Here is a 23,872-nt window from a genome sequence, read left to right as displayed (position 1 = left end):
AATGTTTCTGATGGGGATTGTGTGCCTCAAATATGAGGAGAAGAAATGTTTAGTTGCTTATATACCAATGCTTGGAGTCCAGGTAGCAAGCAAAAGCAATTGGGAATTTTCATTGAGGAGAAATGTGATATAATTGGCATTCCTGAAACCTGATGGGATGATTCACATGATTGGAATGTTAAAATCACTACTTATCACCTGTTCAAGAAGGACCAAGTGGTTAAAATAAGAGCGTGTAGCGGGGCACTCTGCATTAGACACGATTACCTGTTTTAGATTTATTGGGAACTCAGAAGTGCAGGGACTTGAATGTACATGGATCAATGCGCCGACTAACAAAGCCCAGAAGGGTGAATGGTGGGGCTCTGTTACAAACCCCCAAATCAAACCAGAGAAGAGGATGAGGTACTCCCAAAACACCGATCTGTAATGTGTTAAGACAGAAATTGTGTTGTTTTGAGGGACCTTAGTTTGGGGGATGCATGCTGGGGGTCTTCTGCAGCCTGTAGAAAAACATCATTAGAGTCTTAAAATGATAGAAGATAATTTTCTAACACAAAGGGTATTGCTTCCAACACTGGGGAACTCTAGTTTGGATGGGTAAAGATGAATATGCCACTGGAATGGAAGTTGGCAATTGCCTAGGCCAAGGGTAAACAAGGAATGTTTGCCTGTATAGCTATACCAGTATTCTACCTATATGATAGCTGTCCTGGTATACTGTACTGGCAGAGTGCTCCTAGTGTGGATGCAGCTTATACCACCAAAACAGCTCTTTCACCTTTATAGCTTAATCCAACTAATGATATGCCAATATTTTAAAAAAAAAAAAAAAAGCCAGCTGGATTATGAGAGTAATGAGGCTGGTTAGCCTGGATATCAATCCCAGGCAAAATAATGGAACAGCTGAGTTGAGATTTCATTAATAGAGAGTTTAGGGACGGGAATATAATGAAGCCATATTGACTGGCATCAATTCATAGCTGTAATATATGAAATACTTTATAAGAGGCTTTTCTTAGTATTGCATGACATTCTGATTAGCATTGTACAGTATCAGTAAAGAACACATTAAATGGATTGACCAGCAGTTTTCAAAAAGCAGCTGTCAATGGGGAATCCTCTCTGAATGGGGGTGTTTCTAGTGGGGCTCAGCAATGATCACCACCACCAGTGCAGGTAAACCAGTGGTTCTCAATCTAATTACGATTGTGTGCCGGATATGCAGCTCTCGCTATGTTTTGTGGGCCGTATCCATACGCAATATATATACTACATGTATGGTCACTTGGGCTGCAACTGTGTGATGAGTGGGCCACAGGCTGAGAACCCCTGAGATAGATGCTCTAGAGCTTTTTAAGCTAGCGCACTAAAAATAGCAGTGTGGCCCCAGTGGCAAAGGCGGCAGCAGCTTGGGCCAGCCACTCGAGCGTGCACCCAGGGGTTTGGGCGGGTTTGTACTAAGGTGGCTGGCCCAAGCTGCTGCCTGTGCCATTGTGGCCACACTGCTCTTTTCAGTGTGCTAGCTCAAGCAGGCAGGGCTTAACCCAGGTATGTCTGCCCGTGCTGGGAAGCTGCTGTGCAGACATACCCGTGATGTCTTCAAATCAAGACTGGCTGCCTTTCTAAAAGATATGCTTTTGCCAAAGACAAGTTGTTGGGCTCAGAATAGAGCTAACTGGATGAAATGTAATGGCCCACTCTATACAGGAGGTCAGACTGGAAGATCTAATGGTCCCTTTCAGGCCTTAAACTTTGTGAATCTCCGAATTAGTTTTGTGCATATTTTTTGACAGCTGCTGATGTCCACCGTATTTCAGTGTTGGCAAAGTAACCTCTGCGTATCAGTATATCTTTTCTGCATCTCAGGGATGATATCAGACTTATATTTTCAGATTACTAGTTTGCTAGGAAGGGCAGCTCAAATAATTATGCTTTTGGCTGAGCAAAGCAAGGTCCGACATTCATCTGGATGGCATTTCTCTGTCTGTCTAAAATGCGATAACTTTGGAACACCAAATGCGTTCAATTCCAAAATTTCTAGCCATCAGTGGACAGAACCCTATTGATTTGGGGGAAAATTGGGAAACCAGAAGGGGGGCAATGGTCAGCGCAAAGCATATTTTGCTAAACTCAGGCCAGGGACTCTCTGTGTCCCCCAGTTCCCCTTTCCCCCTCCTGTGTGCCTCCTCTCCTCCCCCACATTTCCTTCCCCCTTGCCATGCCATTGGGCCTTCATTCTAACTTCCTGTGTGCCTCTTCTCCTCCCCCCTCCCTCCCATCTACACTGGAAATAGTTGGATGGACAGGTCAAAAACATGTTTGAGATTGGAGAATTCTGATGCTCCATCCTTTTTTGAAGCTCCACTTAAGCTGACATTCCTGTTCCAGGGCCACTTAAAATCAGCAGTTCCTCCCTCCCCCCAGGTAGCTCATTCCAGGGGAAAGGTCCCTTCATAACACACAAAGAAGGGTACCGAATTCAGAGAGAAATCTGGCACACTTTTCTTTCTCCTGTTCTGCCATCGACTCTAAAGTTTCTAATTCCTCTTCACAAAAACAGCATAGTTCCAGGCCCTTGTTATCCAGTACAGTTGCCTGAGGTGTACTGAAAAACTGTGAATATTGATTGCACCATCAAAGTTAACCTGGTCAGCCCTGGCTCCCTTTGATGGGATTTAACGTCTAAAGGAGCCATCACAGAGCACATTTAAGGATTCATCAGAGCTGAATGAATTTGTTCTTAATCAAGTTTCCACCTATTCAAAAGGATTCCCAGCCTTATTCTGTTACAGAAAATAGCCTGGAGATTTTAACTGTAGATCCACCAAGCAGCCTTTTCACAGCTCCCATTCAGGAGATTCTTTCTCCGAAGGGGGAACAGCCCAGCTACTTTGCCTCCAACAGTCCAGGTGAGGACAATGAATTAAAGACCAAGACCTCCGTGGTAGCATTCTCTGAAATGTTTCCAGTTCCACATGCAGGGCCAGTTTGGCAGAACTTCAGGGTTTCAATGGGTGGATGAGACAGTGGTGTAGAGAGGAGGGATTTAGGTTTATTAGGAACTGGAGAATCTTTTGGGAAAGGAGGAGCCTATATAGGAAGGATGGGCTCCACCTAAACCAAAACAGAGTGAGATTGCTGGCAAGTAAAATTAAAAAGTTAGAGTAGTTTTTAAACTAAACGCTGGGGGAAAGCCAACAGATGTGGATGAACACACGGTTCAGACAGAGACATCCCTTAGGGAGGATTTATTAACAGCCTGGCTCTATAACTTAGGAAACAGGAGAGGATATATATCGATAAAGTACAGGTAGAAACTGAAGAGAAATAGGCAAATGAAAGAGTCCTATTCAGTCCCATCACATGAAGGGAGAAAACTAAATTTTGACACATTTTATAAGTGATTGTATACAAATGCAGTAACTCTAAATATTAAAATGGATGAACTTGAGTGCCTGGTATTGAATGAGGATATTGATATAATAGGTGTGACAGGTTCGGTCACAAAGACCCCCTTGGGACTGTCACCCGATGTGCCGAAACTACCGCTGAGCCCGTCTTCCCTGCCAGCTTGGGACTCCAGAACCCTGTCTAGTTGAGCCAGACACACTAGCCTGCTGCAACACAGACCCAGGGTCTGAAACACGCCCCCAAAGCTGCAGACTTAACTGAAAACAGCTCAGCAAGTACTCCTGTCTCCAGCACCCAGACACCGAGTTCCCAATGGGATCCAAACCCCAAATAAATCTGTTTTACTCTGTGTAAAGCTTATACGGGGTAAACTCCTAAATTATCCGCCCTCTGTAACACTGATAGAGAGATATGCACAGCTGTTGGCTCCCCCAGATATTAATCACTTACTCTGGGTTAGTTAATAAACAAAAGTGATTTTATTAAGTATAAAAAGTAGGATTTAAGTGGTTTCTAGTAATAACAGACAGAACAAAGCAAGTTACTAAGCAAAATAAATCACTCAAGTCTAAGCCTCATATATTAAGAAACTGAATACAGGTAAATCTCACCTTCAGAGATGTTCCAGTAAGCTTCTTTCACAGAGTAGACTCCTCCTTAGTCTGGGCCCAATCCTTTCCCCTGGTACACTCCTTGTTAGTTCCAGCTCAGGTGGTAACTAGGGGATTTCTCATGACTGGCAGCCCCTTTGTTCTGTTCCACCTCCTTTTATAGCTTTGGCACAAGGCGGGAATCTTTTGTGTCTCTGGGTCCCCACCCTTCCTTCTAAATGGAAAAGCACCAGGTTTAAGATGGATTCCAGTACCAGGTTACATGTCCTGTGAGACCCCAAGCATTCATTCTTCCCGCCCTGACTCACATGCATCTGATGAAGTGAGCTGTAACTCACGAAAACTTATTTGTTAGTCTCTAAGGTTCCACAAGTACTCCTTTTCTTTTTGCGGATACAGACTAACATGGCTGCTACTCTGAAACAGGAACACAGGAAGGCTTGCAAGTAAACAGAGCCATTTACAACCAATTGTCCTAGTCAATGGGAGCTATCAAGGTTCTAAACCACCATTAATGACCCATACTTTGCATAATTACAATAGGACTTCAGAGTAATACTTCATATTTCTAGTTTTAGATACAAGAATGATACATACTGTGATAAACTCAGGACAGACAACTGCAAGGGTGGGGTAGAAAACAGTCCCAGAAGGTTAAAAGGCCCTCCTCCCTATCAACTGAGGAAGGGTAACTACCGGTCAATCAGCAGAACCTCTGTCTTGAAAGAAATCTCTCAGCACAGTTTCCTTTTATCTGTAGAAATAATGGAAGCTATTTACATGCCCCTTTTGGGTTTAGTTCAGGGGTGGGCAAACTTTTTGGCATGAGGTCCACATCTGGATGGGGCAGTTGTATGCAGGGCCATGAATGTAGGGCTGGAGCAGGGAGTTGGTGTGCAGGAGGGAGTGCGGTGTGCAGGAAGGGGCTCAGGGCAAGGGGTTGGGGTGTAGAAGGGGTGCGGGGGGACAGGGCGTTGGGGCTCAGGGCATGGCGTACGGGTGCAGGAGGGGGATCAGGGCAAGGGGGTTGGGGTGCAGGATGGGTGCTGGGTGCAGCAGGGGGCTCGGCAGGGGGTGCGAAGTGCGGGAGAGGGTTGGGGTGCAGTAGGGGGTTAGGGGCTCAGGGCAAGGGGTTGGGATGTGGAGTGCAGGAGGGGGCTCAGGGCAGGGGGTTGGGGTGCACCAGGGGGCTCAACACAGGGGCTTAGGGCCTCAACGCAGGGCACTGGGGTGTGGGATGCAAGCACCGGCCCAGCACCGCTTACCTCAAGCGGCTCTGGAGTGGCAGTGGCACATAGCGGGGCTAAGGCAGGCTCCCTGCCTGCCCTGGCCCCGTGCCACTCGCAGAAGTGGCCAGCATGTCCGGCAATGGCTCCTGGGGGCAGGACAGGTGGCTTTGCTGCGTGCTGCCCTCACCTGGGGGTACCACCCCCAAAGCTCCCATTGGCCGCGGTTCCCCATTCCTGAGTGACGCAGGGCCAGGGCAGGCATGGAGCCTGCCTTAGCCCCAGTGCACCATGGGGCTGGCAATCCCGTGGGCCGGATTGAAAACCCTGATGAACTGGATCTGGGCTGTAGTTTGCCCTCCCCTGGTTTAGTTGCTTTCAGGTCCTGTGTTTTTTCATTGAGCAAGACTAGCATGAAAATAGTGCTGCCTCCTTGTTAAGTGTTATCTTCACCAGGAGAAAAGGTGTCAGCCCATATATTTTAAGATCCTAATGTGGACAAGCCAAGTTGTAGTTTTAACATGTTAGCTGGTCAAAGTAAACCCTGGTGTTGCTCAATGGCAAAATTTAGGACACGTTAACAACCCTGTGTAGACAAGGCAATTCTGCTTCAATATGGGTACGTTACAAAATGTAGAAAAAGCTCTCCTGCCTACTCCAGAATGTCACTCAGCCAGGGTCTAAATGTCTGGTAACACTGAGCCGGTCATTCTCCCTTATAGAAGTGCCCTGAATGTATTTGGTGCTGGTACAAAGGCATATGAAGAGCCACGCTCTGTCCCCAAAGAGGGGTAGGGGTGTGTGTGTGTGTGTGTGTGTGTGTGTGTCAGGGGCAAGGTGGTGTTTAGTTTTTTTGTTTGATTGGTTGTTTTGTTGTGCTTAGTAAAAGGCTGGGAGAAATGGCAATAATATACAAACACAGTTAGTATGACTAACTTTGTAACTGCCCTGCTATTACTATTATAACACTGGCTCTCAGCACCCCCACTACAAAAATTGTTCCAGCACCCCTGCAGATGGCTGCATGGCAATGTCTACTTGTAAGTAGTTTGATGCTCTGTCCTGATACCATACAGTGAGCACTTCTCCACACCAGGTCTTTGGTGCAATGGAAATCTTCAGCTTCTTCCTTGTGAAGCATGTCAAGCTCGCAGTTCATTTCATGGGTAGCTCATATAGGATATATTTCGGAACAGGGCAGTGATTGCCTTCCAAACGTCACCCTATCAGGGACCTAGAAGTCAAAGAAATAAACAGCTTCTTCCCAATAATCCCTTTACAAATCAGTGATCCTAGAGAGCCACCAAAGGACAGTGGTAGCTTAACCTAGGAGTAAAATCCAGGAGAGCGTTTGAAAAGGTTTTTTCCCCTGAGAGTCCTGCTTCATGGTTTAACGAAAGTCCTAACTACCCAGGTATCTTTGTTCTAAGATAGTTGCCTTGGGAGCCCTCCATCCTGAAGGGAGAGTCTCGCATTTCATCCTCCTCTGGTTGTTTTCAAATCAGTGGCAAGACTCAACTTTCACCACCTCAAAGATTTAGTCTCACAGTTCTTTCCCAGACAAAATAGTACGTTCTGTTGTAGATTTCCTGCATATGCATGTGTCATTTTCCATCTCTTTTTTTCATTGCCTTCTACTTGCCTTAACTCTGAAAACCCTAAGGAAGTGCAGTTGTACTCTAGGTCTCTGGACGCCATTGAAATTCTCCCTCAACTGAGCAGAAGACTGGAGGTAATTAGATTCTGTGTTCATCCTTAATGAGGATCATAGTAAGGGCATGAAAGCACCAAAGTTCCCTCGTGTTGGATTGAAATGACTATTGCTCAAGCCTGTGTCTGTGCTAAATCAGACTCCATTTTGAGGCAGGGACACATTGAGAAATGGGACACATTTCTCCAACTTCACTTTGCTGTCTACCCAGAAAAGAATAAAACCACCTGCAATTAAATATGTGATGCATCAGCCTGGCCTTCCCTTCATAGCCTCAGGCAACTTTGGAGTCAGGGTATCACTAGCTAAAACTTATATTCTTTCCCTCCCTTGTCTGTTTGCTTGTTATCTGTGGGGGTAAAATTCTCCGCTACCCTCCGCTCCTCAGAGGAACCCTCCCATTCCAAATCTGTTGTGATAGTAACAAATTCTAATGTTGGGATCAAAGCTTTGGGAGCGTTGAGGTCATAGGCTGCAACCTGCTCTGCATTGCTGCAGACAGCACAAAGTTTCCTTGCTATTCAGCACTGCTGCCATTATGACCGCGAGCCAGCGATTATCCTGCACTCCTGGAAGGGTAAAATTCCTTTGTCTGAACCGCATATGTGTGGTGGTTGAATTGTATTTGGAAAATGTAAGCAAAGCCCTTTTAGCTGTTTCTGAGCTGGTAAAATGGGACGATAAATATAAAATCAAAATATCACAGCTTGCATTTACACAAAAACAATTGGCAAAGGAGTGATCAGACAGGCTGTGTGCCCATTCCTCAGATACGGGAGAGTCATGGATTCCAAGGCCAGAAGGGACCACTGTGTTCATGTGCTTATTGTAGGCCAGAGAACTTCCCACAATCATTCCTAGAGCAGATCTTTTTGAAAAACATCCAGTCTTGATTTCAAAATTGTCTGATGAGGAATCTTGGTAAATTGGGTAAGATGCTGACAGAGGTTTCATTATTTTAAAAGTCGTTGAGCATGTATAGTTTATATCTTCAGTTGTGATTTTGTGTCCCCTAACATCCAGGTTGGCAGATCTACTTCTGTGCAGAAGCAAAGATATCAGTAAGGAATTTCTGAAGACTACTTAAATTTAATTTGATAATTTCATGGAGGATTCGATAAGTTCACAGAGGATAGGTCTATCAGCCAGGATGGTGTCCCTAGCCTCTGTTTGCCTGAAGCTGGGAATGGGCGACAGGATGGATCATTTGATGACATGTTCTTATGTTCATTCCCTCTGGGGCATCTGGTATTGGCCGCTGTCGGCCGACAGGACTCTGGGCTAGATGGACCTTTGGTCTGACCCAGTATGGCCACTCTTATGTTTAATTCATTTAAATCTAGACTTCTATGTAGTGTCTTAGGTGTCTGATAAAAATCACACAGGATCTTCCCTCAATAGATCACATCAAATTTACAGGTCATGCAAAGGAGCTCCTCATGCCACTTACCTGCTTTGGGCTGGTGTTAGCTGTTATCAGCAGGCATCAGTCCCCAGTAGGGGTGAGGTTCTCCCAGTTTCCCTGTGTCTCTGGAATTCAGCTGTGGCATACTGTAATGTGCTCATGCATCCATCTGGAGTTTGCTCAGAAGTAGCTTCAGAGTGTCAAAGAAAAATCTTTCTCCTAGAGCAGATCCCACAAAAATACTTGAGATCCAGTCCCAGCCAAGCATATGCTTTTTTGTTCATTGTTTAGAATTAGGAAAGACATCTTGGTGCAGCTGTATTTTAGGCCCTTTCCATTCAGGCTCCCCAGCTGAAAGCTAGGTTTGAGCTTCATCTGTGAATAAAACCCATGAACATCTGAATTTATAATTGAAATGCGAAGAAGACCCGTAACTATGAAGTGCCAAATCTGACACCCCAGTGTGCAGGGCTAGGTGATGATGCAGGATGGGCTATCAGGCTGTGGGAGAACAGTAATGACAAATTGTTGCTTAGTCCCACAGAGCCACTAAACAATATTCTGAGCAAATGTTTTGCATATTTTGAGCAAATGTTTCTCATAACAGGAATAACTGTGTTTTTCAGGGGAAGTTCGATGGAGGCAGTTTAACAGTTTTGGAGCTAATTATACCGTGGTGACTCCCTTATTAAAGATACCAGATGTGGATGGGGACGGTGTTCAGGACGTGATGATCTTTATCACTGCAGGAGATGAGGTACATACATCATCACTTTGAGCCATGATAGACCCTTTGCACATACTGCTAGGTGTGACAGGAGTGTTCTAAAACGGGAAGTACCCCCTGGGGGCCTCTGTGAGACCAGCATGTTTCAGTAGGGCAGGTCTCCTTCCCCTCCCCCTCCCCTTCCCCACCCAGAAGAGACATTGTCTTGCTGCTTTTGGACCAATAAAGTTTTACCGCTCCCTCAAATGAATAGAAATATTTCACTGGTCTAAAAATATAAATCCCAGTGAAAACTATATTTTGGTGTAAATATTCCCCTGCTGAGTTTGCAGCCCAGCCATGGTACCTTGCCCCCTTGATGGTGAACAAGAGTGCAATTGCCTGGCCTGGTCTGTTTGCCCAGGCTGAGAGAAATGCAAACCAGCACCCGGAAATCAGGTTCTGAAATGTCCTGCTTGGGTCCTGTAAAGCACTGTAGAGAAGGTAAATTGAAGATTTTTGCTTTTCAGAACTGTGATTGTTAAGCTGATGATGTCCCCTTCATACCTGAGATTTGACCAAGGCCTGTACTTTACACACACAGTGTTTGTGTTTGTACTCGTATCATTGTGTCAATTAGGGGGATGATTTTATGAACAGAGCTACACTGGAACAGCCCGTAGTGTGGACACAGTTATATTGATATAAAGGTGACTAATACCAGAGAGCTTATTCCCTTCCCGAACAGGAATAGCTATACCGCTCAAAGGCACCTTTATACCAATATAGCTGTCCACACTGTGAAGGTGGTACCACTTCAACTGTACGTGTCCCTCTTTAACTGGACAACACTGGAGGTGTGGGAGCCCTGCATTCTCAGAGACACAGAATACTGGAGCAGCTCAGTAGCTATGATCTTTGCCGCGGTTATCAGAAATTCCACCGCCTCTTCTTACTCCTGCATCTCCTCTGTTTTTTATTCCCTCTCATGCGTTCCCCTCGCCACTTGTGTCGTCTTCTTATCTCACAACTTATAGATAAAGCAGCCAAAAAATGTTTGAATGCATTCCACGTTCTGCAAAGCCTTGTCAGGGGTTTGAGGTTTTCTTTATCCTGTTCAACTTCTTTAGCCATTGTGAACCCTCCTCTGACCCTTCTGATGGAGCACTGGGCTGGGGTTCTGCCACATCTCAGATAAAAGAATCCGTGCCCTTAGTATGGAAGATGGGCCTTAGCTCACTGTGTGAGCAACCTCATGTTAAGTTTTACAGCTTGGAAGAAACCAGTTTTGGAGTAATACCTCAGACACCATCCGATGGTCCAGGGACATCTACATCGAACACATCACCGGCCACCGACAGTACCAGGAGGTGTGAGCCGGTACGACATCGTGCATCCACTATGGGAAAGGGACTGAGAGGCTTTTTCCCTTGGACTGTATGAACTGCAACCATAAATTCACTGAACATTATATCCCACCAAATGAGGGTAGATCCATCCCCATCATCGTATCCGCTCATTATACTCCACACCTGAACATAGCCATCATATGGACAACATACCCCCATATCTCAATGTCTGTACTTTGACCGGTTAAACTTTTACCCCCAATCAGGAAGATTGCAGATTATGTATTCCTTATGCCACCAACTCCTAACCGAATTTCGCACCCCTTGATAATCTGTACCTTATTCCCTGATAACCAGAAACTTCTATGCTTGAACTGTGTACCATTTTCTTTTTATTTCAGCATTATTTTAAGTGGATTGATTCTGTTGCTAAGTACAGTTGAGATTGAAAGTGATAGTATTGTGATTAGCAGAAAGGTCTATCTACTGGCTTTCCTGAGAGTGGCAGCAGAGTCAGGCTACGGGTGGGGGAGTTTATAGGCTCCAGGAGCTGGGTGGGTGGATGTTTAAATGGCCATTTTCCTGAAAGGCCCTTGGGGCTAGGGCTGTGAATACAGTATTGCTGAGATCTTAATCTCAAATAGAGGGAGTACAGTTTGTGCTGCCATAAGCTCTTCATTATGCTTTGTGTCTGTTTCTATGCATATTTGTGCCAGGCAGCCATCTGTATGTATTCGCTTCTCACCTGTAATAGTTGATTTGTGTATTAAACTGAACAGTGAGGAGCAAGTCATGGACATTTCTGCCATAGGTCCAATCCAGTGTGTACATGGTGTTGGCCGTTACTCTCCTTGAGGACTGATAGGGTACGAGTGCTCAAGAGCTTCACAAATGACCATGAGATCATGCCAAGGGTCGTGGTGGATTCTCCATCACTGACAATTTTTAAATCAAGACTGGATGTGTTTCCAAAAGATCTGCTCTAGGAATTATTGTGGGGAAGTTCTCTGGCCTGTGGTACACAGGAGGCCAGACTAGAAGATCACAATGATTGTTTCTGGCCTTGGAATGTAGGAATCTATGAGAACTGAACTCTCCGCAATGGATAGAAACTTATGACCTGTTGAACTATAGGTTCCCCCCCCCCCCCCCATGCTCCCCAGCCTGGGAGATTGGGAACAACTGGGAAGTTTATTGTTCTGTCTGGGGACCTTGGGATAGGTGTCCAGGGGAGGTGAGTCAGTCATGAGTTTCCATGTCATTCCCTCTGAAAATCAAGTTCTTAAGTCCCCTTACAGTAATCAACATCCTCAGCTAACTCTCCGAGTGCCAGCTACTTCAAACCTTCTTTTCCCCAGCTCACCTCCCTTCCCAGTTCATGTGTCAATCTCTCCAGCAAGATCAAACCATACCTCACCCACCCATTCACCCCTTGAGTGGGAGGCTCCTTTGGATCCCACTCCACCTCCCAGCTTTCCTCTTCCTCACCTGTTTCTGTTTCTTTCCCCCTTTTTGTCCTCTGTGTCCCTACCCATCCCAGTCACCCACATACTGCCTTCAGAGGCCCTCCCCTGCCCCTCTCCATGCAGGAGATCTTGCCTGCTGGCTCTGCTAGCTGTGGTTGTTGGCTAGTCGTATGAATCTGACCCCATTTTGGCTCCCAGTGTAGTGTTCTGCTTGAAGCATTTCTAGAGTGCTTGGTGTCTGCTCCAGCTTGGTTCTCGAAAAGTTCCTGTCTGGTCAACAGGTTTCCTGCTCTGACAGCTAGAGTCCTGCCATTGACTTTAGTGGGAGCAGGCTGGGCTCTTCATTCTCTTTGGCACTACCGTTTTCTAGAGCTAGCCTTCGTGGGAGCTTGGTTCAGGGTGCCCATAGTCTGCTGATTCCGGGTGTCAGGTTTGCTGAGGTGCTGCTCTGAGTGCCCTCTGCTCCTCTTTCTGGCCAAACGGATGTTAGCGCTCAGCTGGCATTGTTCAGAAAGAGGAAAGAGGAAAGCCGGTGTCCTAGACAGCCTCCCTCAATAAACCAGTGAGGCGAGACCTAGCCAGTCACTCTGCTGCCATGGGTAAGATAAGCGTCCTGTAAAGCTAAATTTCCCTGTTACCTAATACAACAGCAAAAACGCACAAGCAGTTGTTCTACAGTCACCTTTGTTACTGTTAATAGGCCTAACCTTGCCCTGTGGTTAATTATGCACAACAAAAAGATTGAGGCTCATGCCAGACAGTGACACCTAGTGGCCAGATAGGTATGTGGCGAATTGTTTGTGTGTTGTGAATTGCATTGTCTAAAGTTAACGGTTTTTCAGACTGTTTTAAGGCTACATACCCCTTTCCAAATAATGGAGTCTACCGCATACCCTTATCTAGAATTGGGTCGTAGTATACCTATGATTAGATTGCAAAGTCTTGCTAAATAAAATGTGTAATCCGCCATCACAGGATTTTTCACGCGTACCCCCTGACAAGAGCTCAGTTTGAAAACCCCTGTCTTAAGTCAACAGCAAAAAGTGATCCGAGGCATGTAAAGTGTCTTCTGATGTGTGGAGAAGATGGGCAAGCCACAGTGCAAGCTATGCCCAGGCAGCCACCTTTCCATCTCACGCCATCAGCCTCCCCAAGGGTTTGGGCTGCAGCAGCAGGAGAATGCTAACCTGCAGCAGTGGTGTTAATAAGTATTTATTCTTAGGGTTTTCCTTTTCTCTGTAGACTAAAAGTTTCATCTATTCGGGGAAGAATGGTGAGCAGATTGGAACCAGTGGCAGATTGAGTCTGGGTGCAAGGCCTGGTTATCTTATACATGTGACTAAGACTGGCTCCTACTACGTTCTCTTCAATACTGGTAAGGCCTCTTGCTGGTTGAACGCTAAATATGCTCCCAGTATGGAGAAGTGACCATCACTTTGAAATGCGTAAATACTCTTCCAGCTTGTCGTACAGTATTCCACATTCTTGCAAGACTAGCTTCCAGGTTCTGAAATGACATTCAAGATAAAGCAACAGAAAGAGCCCTCTACTGAAAATAAGAGCTCATCTTGTGAACCCACAGTGTGCTCTTTACATGTTCTTTGGACAGTGCATTGAAATGTAAGTTTGAAACACAGGTAATGCCAAGTGAGTGTATGGCAGGTTGCTAAGTTAGTCTGTGCTTCCCTAAGGATCTGACGCACAATTTCTGAGCGGAAAGGACAGGAAAGAAGGCCTCATTTGCACAGTTCAGCACAATGGTCAAGGTAAGCTTCCTCTGTCATCCTGATTTCTCTTTGTTTGCACAGTAAATTCTCTTTATGGCTACTCCTTGAAGGATCTCTACAGCATGGCAACTGGGATGGAAAGTAAACTCACCAGCCTGAAGCAAGATTCTCAGTGGGAGAAGAAGGTCGAGAGCCCCACACATCACATACCTCTTCTCAGGTAGCAGCATTACATCCTCCTGACCTTGTGATTTATACGTGGGGCCTCTGATCCACTGATTGAAGCATGCAACAGTGTGGTTTAGCTGTCTCTAAGATCCGCTTCACAGTGTTGCTCTTGGCTTGTCCAGGAGCATGTTCCAGTGCCAAACAATGAGGAGAGGGCTGGGGGAACTGACTCAGTAAGTGACAACAAAGTGGAGAGGATGTAATTCTGCTTATATATTGGTTGGGGAAGACACCAAAGACAGAGGGGAAGTAGTGAGTGTGGTACACAGGGGTTAGAATAGGGGGAAAGGGATGAATTTGAGAGCATGGATTGAGGCTAAATAGCAGGAAAAACTTCCTGGCAGCAAGATCTATTGGATTGTGGAATCATCGCCAGAGGGAAGGCGTGGGGGACGCCCAACAATCGGGACAGATCAAATGCCCTGCACGTCCCAGTCCTGTGTTGGCCCCAGGGAGATGGACTGGATGGTGTAATGTCTCCTCCATGTTTTATTTCTATGATTTCTGCCAAGTTTTAGGCTTTGGAGAGTTCCAGTTCAAATTCGTTTAGACTAAAACCATCAGTACAAACCGGAATGCGTGCATGCGCGCGCATGGTGATGAACAGCCAACTGCATTATGGGTAAAGCACAGTCCCAGTCCGTGCAATCTCTCAAAATGAGACCATCGTCAGTTAAACGAACTTTCAAATCCACAGCAATGCAAACTTTCCTGCTCCCCACCACGCGCTCTGACGCCTCAGCTCCACTACAGACATCCTTTCAGTTCCAACAGCTAGTTAAACCCTGCACATCCAAACGCGTTTCCACACGAGCCACACAACCTTAACTCTCCCCTAGATTACTGACCGGGCTGTGGGTTTGGATATGGCTAAAGCATGAGGGCAGAGATCAGGGAGTGCGGGAGATTGGTAGGTACCAGAATCGCGTGTAACTGCAGGGGATAAGGGAATTTTCCAGAACATATTTTTCTGGTCACTCACTCACTAGACAGCACCTGAATTTCTAATGCAGTGACCAGTCAGGGAAATCTCTTTATTCCCCAGAGAGGGAAGGGAGCACTTCCAGGTTGCAGAGATCCGTCAGTTGTAAAGAAAGAAAGGGCACATGTCTAGAGTGCTTTCCTCATACAGCCACCTGGAGTGCAGGGAGAGTGAATGCTTTACTTCTCTTGCATGTGGCAACCAAGAGAGCTGCTCTCTGTGAAGGGAGAGTGCCCAGTTGGATGGGGAGAGCTGGCAACCTGCAACTTCTCCTCCCCAAATGTTGGCTTCAGCAGAGACATTTGGCCTGGCGCATGGTCTTGTTTACCTTTCCTTTTCCTGGCGGGATGATAGCCTTTGATTTCTGCATCGGGCATGCTAAGAATAAAGTGGTATTCTCAGGTAGGAAATCTCACTAGTTCCTTGTCTTGGCATCTCCTTGTTCAGCTCTGGAGACATTCATTACCTGGTGAAGGTTCCCGGGAAATCGGGGGAGAATATCTTGGTTGTGAAGTCAGACATGGCTGAGCTTCTCGATGGACAAACTCTTAACTCCCTGTGGACAGTCAACGCCTCCCACATCTTGAGGTAATGCTGCCATTGCAGGAGAGAGATGCTCCTTTCCAAGAGTTTGCCCAATGACACTTGAGTTCCAGGGATAAACAGCCCCTCCTTCGTGTAAAGTGCATGTTTCATATGATCTAGTATCCCTTCACAAAGGGGAGAGCTTGACGCCCTGTCTTGACTTTAGGGAGGGTGAATGGGGAGCCTCATTCAATCAGTCTATTTCCTACGGACATGGCTGCAATTCGTGGAGTGGGGGGCTGTGTTGTGGTTCTTCCAAGACTGTCTCTCCCTGGGAGCCACAGCAGGGAGTGAGGGCAGAGAAGGTCATGGTACGTAGTGTGTGTCTTTTACCGCTGCAAACCCCCTCCCCAATAGCCTGGCTCCAACCCCCAACCCAAATACTGTAGCCATATGCGTGGGTAGAAACTTGGCCTGCTTATTACCTTATGTGCCATGGAGGGGTGGTAATCCTACATCTTCTCTGAAGGCCAGTGCTGACTACATGAACCTCCCCTTTCTGTGCCCCAGCCTGGTTACCTGTGCCTCAAGGGTTGAAGTTCCTGTTGTCTCAGGGAAGAAGTAGGACCTGGGTGCTGCTTCGGCAGAACTTCCAGCGTAGGGAAAAAAGGAGTCTGACCCCCAGCTCTTCCAGTTAATAATGTCAAATGCTGAGCCATTGTGGGATCAGTTGAGTCTCTCACCAGGCTAGGTGTGGGCTGGGTACAGGCTGCTCTAGACAAACAGGCACTGGGCCTGAGACACCTGTTCCCTGGCTGCTCGGTACCTTGTCTCAGTCCCCTTCTCCTCCTGTCTCTCTTGCAGTGAGCCAGTGTTTGGTTACTACACACCTGACGTTCTCCACATAGTCCTTGAAAGTGGAGTTGGACCCAACAGGAAGAAGGTTTGAAAGCTCTTTGCTTTGATCCCCCATTCATTGCTCACTTGCTGGCTACAGTCTGTGTTTGGTTGGGCTCGAATACCATGTGCACAAGGAGTTAGCCCTGCACTGGGCGGAGGGGAGCTGGCTCTCTTGATAGGTGTCAAAGGCCTTTGCTGAGATGTGCAGCTCTTTCTCCAGGAGGTTCCTTCGTCAGCCCAGACAGTGTGTGGAGTTCTTCCCTCCTGCAAGTAACTAACCATAAATGACAGGTGAATCCAAAGGCAGAGCTCTGGGTCTGATTTCTCACAGCACCTCTAGATGTGACTCTGCATTGACATGGCTAACTACACATAAAGGCCCCTAGGTGCCCCCTTCGTGGCTGCATCATGCATGTTTCCATGGTGTCCATTTCAGCTGTGATCATCCCGCAAATTGGAGAGAGAGCAAATACCCAGGATAGGTGCTGAGAAAGTCAGAGGAGCCTGGGATTGAAGCAATGGAAAATTGTAGCGGTCTGAGGGGGAACTAGAGCACAGATTCCAAATGGCAGCTCATTCCGTGGAGTCTGGGTTCAGCTACCGTGCCCTGATCTGATTTCCCCATGTAGCCAAGCACTGTTCCCTCAGGGAGGTGTGGAGCTGGGCCCCTGACTCTCTGTGTGCTGCATGCTTCAAGGTAAGCTCTGGTCTTTCTTCTCTGCCAGATCATGATTGTTGAGGGTGGCTCTGGAGCAGTCCACTGGGAGCTGGAGCTGAATTCAAGAGCAGGGAGTCCAAGGCCAGCCACTCTCAATACTGCAGATCACCGGTCCACGTTCCTCTTCTGGGGAGAGTACCAGGCAGAGGCCAATGAAACGGTGAGGGCAGTCCCTTAGGCTCACTCTGATTTTGAACCGGAATTTGCAGGACACCCCCTCAGCCGCCCCCACCCATGCACACACGCACACTCTGAAATCTGCTAGCCCCGGGGAAGCACTTCGCCCTTCCTGTACTGTGTGCACACACGTGCCTGGACACGTCCCTCCAGGCTCTCCTCTGCTCATGTGTGGCCCAGTACCCTTGGTCAGTATCACAGTCTGCTCTCCTCCTGTGATGACCTGGGCTGAATCCACATCACCCCCACCCCGAGTTGTGGTGCCGTGCTGGCTTTGCAGGGGATGCAGCCCAGGCCTAAGGAGCTGAGCAGAGGGGTCTCTGCTTTGCGCAGTGAAAAGTGCTCGCTAGACTGCGGAGCAACTAGCTGGTTCTTAAGCCGCAGTTTACTCATTCACAGCCTGGCTCTTGAAAGCTTGGCAGGCAAGTGTTTTGGTGTGCTGTGGATGGGGCTGGTAAGCGGGGGGCAGCTCAGCTCATCCGGCAGGAGGAGGTGGCGACCTGGAAGACTTGGTGCCTTAGTGTCTTTACCAAGCGGTTAGAAAATTGCAGGTGCTGGAGCTCCCAGTGGAGGGTTAGCTTTGATTTTTCATACTTACAGCAAATGCCCCTATAGAACTTGTTTTGAGGCCGTGGATTCTCTGGTGCCCCTCAAGCGTTGTCTGTCTTGCCGTGGCCGTGGCATACAGCGACTTGGATGGGGAAAGTCAGCTGGCAGGTCAGCCTCTTGGTGCTGGGAACCAGCCAGGGGAGGGGCTGTGAGAGCTGAGTGAGGGGCAGTGATGACGCTGCTCCCTCTCGGACCTTTGTCAACATCAGCCTGATAGTTGTGTGCAGACGTGCTAAGTGTTTTCCCCATGACCGCTGGGTACGTCTTCCTGAACCCTCCCCCTCTCTGTGCCCTGTGTGTGGCTGATGGGCACCTGGGGCATTCAGGAATGTTATGAGAAACAGACGGGGGGCCTTTCAGACCAGTGAATAAACCCAGCTCTGGTACTGATGGGACTCGTCCGACCAGGCTGGACTGGTAATGTCTGCCGCCCGGCTCTCACGCTTGGTGCCATCTGGCACAAACTAGCAGAGTTCGGCAAAACCTGGCTTATTTCCCCAAAGCCAGGTGCGTGTTTTGACTGTGGCTTCTGCCCAACTGGGCAGGATGAAGTGCTCCCCCGCCTTGATGCCTCCTGTTTGTTTCAGGGCTCCAAAGTGGCTCTCCAGAATCTGTATCTGTTCCATCCGTCCTACCCCAATGTTCTCTTGGAGCTGAACAATAGCCCAGACCGAATAGTTGCCTTCGACGGTAAGTGCTGCTCCCTGGGCCCCTCCAGTGGAGACGCTGCCTGTGGCAGCTGTCCCTTCGCACTGTCGTCTCTCACAGAGCCTGCGGAGTCTCGGTTGGCTGCAGTGCTCTGATCTGCCCTTGTCCCGGGCAGGGGTCTGGCTGTAACCCCCTTCTCTCTGTTCCAGCGGTGCTGTTTGAGCGGAGCCGGCATGCCTGCTACGTGTTGCTGACTGGGCCGCAGAGCAGCAAGGGGCCAGGCTGGGTGTCTGTCACCAAGCGAAAGCTGAAAGAGGACATCGCTGACAGTAGGGTGACCTGGCTGAGCCAGGTGGCGGGGGACAGTGAGCAATACATCAGGGACCGCTTCTTCAGGATGCGATTCAGCAGCCAAATGTGAGCTCCCTGGGAGACCCCAGAGAGCCATCTCAGCACTCTCCTCCAGCAATGGACTCATTAAACCCAGATCACGAACTCGTGTGGGAAGCTGCCGTTCTTGATCCACAAGCCAAAGGCTGGCTGCTGAGAAAACAGCCACAGCAAATCCACCTGTGAGCCCGCAGGGCTTGGGCACCCCAAATCCTGCACAGGTGGCTGCCAGCGCAGCCAGCCTCTGAACTGATGGGGCTTCAGTCCCTGGCTGTCTCTGAAGTGCCATCACTTCCAGGAGATCTGCCTCTTTCCCTTTCTAAATCACACAATACCTGCTGCGATGCAGGGCGTACCTCAGCCGGGGCCACCTTCCCAACACACCCCAAACTAGGACCCAGGGAGGGCATGTCTGGGTGCCGGAGAGAGGCCTCAGTTGATTACTCTCACCTTGGTGTTTGCAGTGAGGGAGGGCATGTGCATCTGGGTGAGAGAGAGCAAGATGAGGAGGGAGGGAGTGTGTATGTGCGCACGTGTGCGTGCGATATTGGATTTTCTTTTCCTTTTGCCCAATCAGACAGACGGGCTCTCCTGAGTAGGAATTTTTGCCTTCTCCAAAGAGTGGCGTGGACATGGCGTGTTTGGTCTCTCAATGGAATACCCGAGTGCTGCTCACCAGGGATAATGTGGTGAGATGGGTACCGAGTGAGTCTAGTGGGGCATGCAATGGCTGGTGTATTGGATATGGCAGATATTCTCTGGCCCAGGAGAGCCACAGACTAAAGTGCAGTTCTACTCTGAAAAGGTCTCTGTATAAACTGCAGTTCCTCATTTTCCAAGCCTGCTGCTCCTGCTGCGTACCAAGGTGCAGAGCTGCTGCCTACTACTGGCTGAGAGAAGCATGGGCTGCTTTTATCCCATTGGCCCTGCCGCAGCTGGTTCACTCATCAGGAACAGAATTGCGAATGAAGTTCCAGTTGTAGATGATGCAAGAGCCATAACAAGCCCCTGCCTGGCTACCCAGTCCCTGTGGTTTTAGCACGTGCTCTCTGCTCATCGGCTGGGCAGATCGAGTGTACTTGGGACCCACAGGGCTGTTTGTAGGCGCTCTTCAGAGTGGAGCTGCCCGCGTTCCTTGCCAGGAGGAGGCCAGCCAGCTGTTCCCAGGGTGTGTGCTGCTCGTCAGACATTAATTCAGCCTCGCGACCCCTGCGAGGAGAGTCCTCTGAGCACTGCTACCTCACTGAGCAAGGGGGACATGGAGACAGGCTGTGCAGTGTCTGGCCAAGGTCACACAAGGCCTCTTTGGGAAAGGGCTGGCGGGAGAACTCTGCAAAGCCCAGACTCCTGATCCGCTGCTCTAATCACTGGGTAACGCTGCCCCTCTCAGTGCTAACAGCTGTGTGGCAGGTAGGACACTTGGGTGCTGCCATTGCAGTGTGGTCATATCCGTTTGCTGTCGCTCTGTACTGAGGTTGCAGTGGGAGGGGCAGAAGTGGTGGGGTGTCTCCTTTTGGGGCCTCCCTTGGCATGCCCTGGGGCACCATGCTCCGGGGTGAAATGCCCTGGGGGCCAGGCACAGCGCAGGTGCCTCAGTCGTACCTCAGTGCCCAGAAGTGCCCTGTCACTGCCCCAGTCGTCACAGCTCCTTGGAGCTCTGTGCTGCAGGCTTGTGGGGTGACTGCTAAGCTGAGGTCCTGGTTCTTTGGGAGCAGCGAATCTGTGAATTCTGCCTGCGTCCAGTGGAGCAGGGCTGGGTGCTCCGGGGGGACACTCAGAGGGCTGGCGGGTTGGAGTGGGCGCATCGCTCATCTGTGGCGAGAGCAGGACCTGCGAGGCCTCGGGAGGAGTGTGCGGCGCCCGTAGAGTCGGGGAGCTGATCCCCAGCGGGCACGGACAAGGCTTCCTCACGCTAAGGGCAGGCGATAATCCCCCAGGAGGTGTGGTGGGGCTAAGTGCTCGCCTCCCTTTGGTCTGAGTCAAGGCCATGCGTAGGAACACTGCAGGGTGTGATTGGTGCTGGAGAGGAGGCTATGCAGGACAGCGAAGCTGCAGACCCATACTGCACTGCGACTTCAACTGCTGCTGGGCACCACGCCCCCAGCATCTGACTTGGCAGCACCTGGCTCCTCAGTTACTCAGAGCCAGGCCCTAGGGAACAACTCCGGCAAAATTAACTGCAGCATCTACTGCTAGGGTTTGCTGGTGTAGCAACCAACTGTTTGGCCTTGCACTTCTGCTTCTAAGGTGGCCGGGGTCCCCACTGCACAACGCTCCACCCCTTTGTGAAATTACACAGTTGTGGAGTGTTATGCTCAGTGCCCTCACCGCTGGAACAGAGCTGCTTTACTGGAGCAAATTAGTGGAGAGAGAACGGCTAGCCATCATGGGAACCAAGTCTCCCACCATGGCAGCTTGATGCAGCTGCCCTGCTCTAAGGTGCACTGGGCAGCGTCCTGCTCTGAGGATGCCCCCAGAACGTGCAGTCAGTGGGATGATGCCTCAGGTCCCTGCTCCTCGTGTCTGGGGAGGGCTCCTCTCAAGAGCGTTCTCCACTGGGACTGCAGCCTGCATTGTGTGTTGTGCCACGGATTCCCTTGGCTTCTCTCTCGAAATTTAGTTGGGGATTGGTCCTGCTTTGAGCAGGGGGTTGGACTAGATGACCTCCTGAGGTCCCTTCCAACCGTGATTTTCTATGATTCTATGAATTCCCCTTCTCCCTAACATGGTCTTTTGAATGGTCTGAGTGCTGGAAGCAGAGCCCAGTCTCGTGTCTTTGCTCTAGCTCAGGTTCCCATGATTTGCCTACCCTTCAGGAGCCTGCCTCTTGCTTGGCATGTGAATGACTTGAGACCCAATGGCCCTGCAAATCCCTTGGTTGTGCCTTTGGACCTGGGGGATGCCTTACCGCACAGTTGTGATTCTCACCTGCACCCTGCTGGTGGCACTGAGCGGCTGTCAGTGAGGATAGCAGGTTCAGCTTGACAGGTAACCCACCCACCGATGGCCCAAGCTGAGCTTCGGGAAACTTGGCCCTGCGGGTTGCACTGTGCCGTGGGCAAACAGTAACCCTGCAGCCTGCATGCCTGTTGGACTGATATATATCAGCTGCAGATTATATCTCGCTGAACCGCCTCGAAAGGAACAAGGCTGCAGGGGACGTGGTCTGTGCATCAGGATTGCATTGTGCATTAATGATTCTTGCTGTTTGAGGTTTTTCCTCTTCCTTCCTGACCCCTACTCAGACGCAACCCTTTCAAGCAGGCACTCTGAACATTGCCTCAGGAGAGCCGGAATCTCAGCCTCGGGAGACTTTTCTGGCTTTAAGTTCCGCTGTTAACACATTCCCTGATAACTTGGAAATCCAGGTTCTCCTGTTAGCAATGTCAGTGCCAAGCTAACACCCTCGTAATGATGCAAGAGTTTCTTTTCAGCTGCTTTTCCCCTGTGTCATTGTTTTTGCAGTATTGAAGGAATGGTTTAATTGTGACTTGATTCAGTAACTCTGCTGGGCTCTACTAGCAGAAATCATTGCGTGTGTGAACAGTGTATTTTCTAGCACTAGGATGATAGGTATGGTTCTCTAATTTATTGCAAATGTTGCTGTACTGGGCGTGGTCTAACTGTGATGATTCAATAAACCTCTTTTGCATTGTTTGTGAACAGTGCTCTGCTTCTGCTGCTGTCTTTAAGGAACCAGCGTGGCTGAGCCCTGAGCTCAGAACATGCAGAATTGGGTTTGACAGAATGATGGAAAGTTGTAAAACGTGTCCTGAAACAGGCCCTCCCCGCCTTATCTGGAAGGAGGAAAATTGCTCTGATGACATTTCAGAGTAGAGCAGCTTGTCATGTGTTGGATGTAGTTTAAGTAGTAAACTTCCCCCCCTTCAGTTTGTGGAGTTAGTCTTGTTTGACAGTGCACTGAAATGAAGCGATGCCAAGGACCATGTCATCTGTTCAGCCACTGTGACGCACTGAAGCTGCTGTATAAAATAGGGACACCAACCATCTGGGCTAGGCTTGCTCCACAGCCGCATCAGGAGCACGTCATGTGACTGTAACTGGAAAACAAGCGTTCCTCTCCTTTCCCAATAGCAGTGGAATTTAGCCTGCCTTGCCAGTTCTTCAGGGGACCTGGCCAAGGACTTTAATAGGACTGGGTGCATGTGCCCTTTGAGCTGCTTGTGATAAAGAGCTGGGGTGTTTTCTCGCTTGTTTTTTCCTTCTAGATCTTCTCTAAACACACCCATTGCACCAGATCACAACAGATCCAGTTATATCCCCAGTTGCGGATGCCCTTAAATTGGTTTAACTGATCCCAGGCAACTTCAGTGAGTAGACTCAGCCCTAGATAGCTCAGGCACCCTGGAGGACACCTCAGTGGATCTACGTTAGCATTCACACATTCACTGAAGGGGCCAGGAGTGTTGTCAATAAGGAGGGCTTCCTGTCTCCAGAATGTGAATCAGTCATGAAGCTCAATAGATGCTAAATTCAAAGTCCCAAAGGGGCATAAGCACAATTTTTTCCCTTTGCCGGTCCCCTTTTATGCTGCTAATAAAGGAATCACTTTTCGGTTTCGCTCAGTTCATTACTGAACCCTTGGTTGCTTTTATTTCTACTCATTGTGATGTGAAAACGAATGATTTGTTGTTGGTTTTGTGAGGGAGCTCATGAACTCTGCTGATCCCAGCTGTGCGTAACACGCAGCGGAAGAAAGTACCCAGGAAAAGATTAAACCTGCCCCAGGTGGCTGGACACTGAGGATTTTGCACTGATGTTAAGTATTAAGTATGAGATGATGCACTTGAGAAAATGGAATCAGCAGCTGGGTACCTAACAGCAGTCTCAGATGCAGGGAGATGGGGGGGCAAGTGTAATGACCAGCACCACGCTGGATCTGCCATTGCAGTAAAAGACCATTTCAGTCCAAGCTATGCCTGCATAGAGGGGCCTGGGGCAGGGGCTGAGGTTAAGGCAGGCTGTGTAAATAGCAGTGTCCCAGGAGCACTGGATGCAGCTCTAGTCTCCCCGCTTAAACAATGGACAGAAGAGTGGGGAGCTCAAATTAGTCTGCCAG

General features: G+C 48.8%; 1 protein-coding gene across 1 annotated transcript in view; it reads left to right on the top strand.

Moving 5' to 3' along the window:
* FAM234A (family with sequence similarity 234 member A) overlaps positions 1–23,383 on the top strand; it is a 65,182-nt gene extending 41,799 nt beyond the window's left edge. The window contains exons 5-12 of the mRNA XM_048866659.2: positions 8,994–9,124; positions 13,131–13,263; positions 13,697–13,835; positions 15,273–15,413; positions 16,215–16,293; positions 16,976–17,128; positions 18,342–18,444; positions 18,612–23,383. Coding sequence (XP_048722616.1) covers positions 8,994–9,124; positions 13,131–13,263; positions 13,697–13,835; positions 15,273–15,413; positions 16,215–16,293; positions 16,976–17,128; positions 18,342–18,444; positions 18,612–18,823 — 1,091 coding nt within the window. The 3' untranslated portion in view covers positions 18,824–23,383. The remainder of the gene's footprint in view (positions 1–8,993; positions 9,125–13,130; positions 13,264–13,696; positions 13,836–15,272; positions 15,414–16,214; positions 16,294–16,975; positions 17,129–18,341; positions 18,445–18,611) is intronic.
* The last annotated feature ends 489 nt before the right edge of the window (positions 23,384–23,872 follow it).

This window comes from Caretta caretta, chromosome 10 (genome assembly GCF_965140235.1).
Source record: "Caretta caretta isolate rCarCar2 chromosome 10, rCarCar1.hap1, whole genome shotgun sequence".
Taxonomy (NCBI): domain Eukaryota; kingdom Metazoa; phylum Chordata; order Testudines; family Cheloniidae; genus Caretta; species Caretta caretta.
This window is presented reverse-complemented; position numbering and strand designations above follow the sequence as displayed.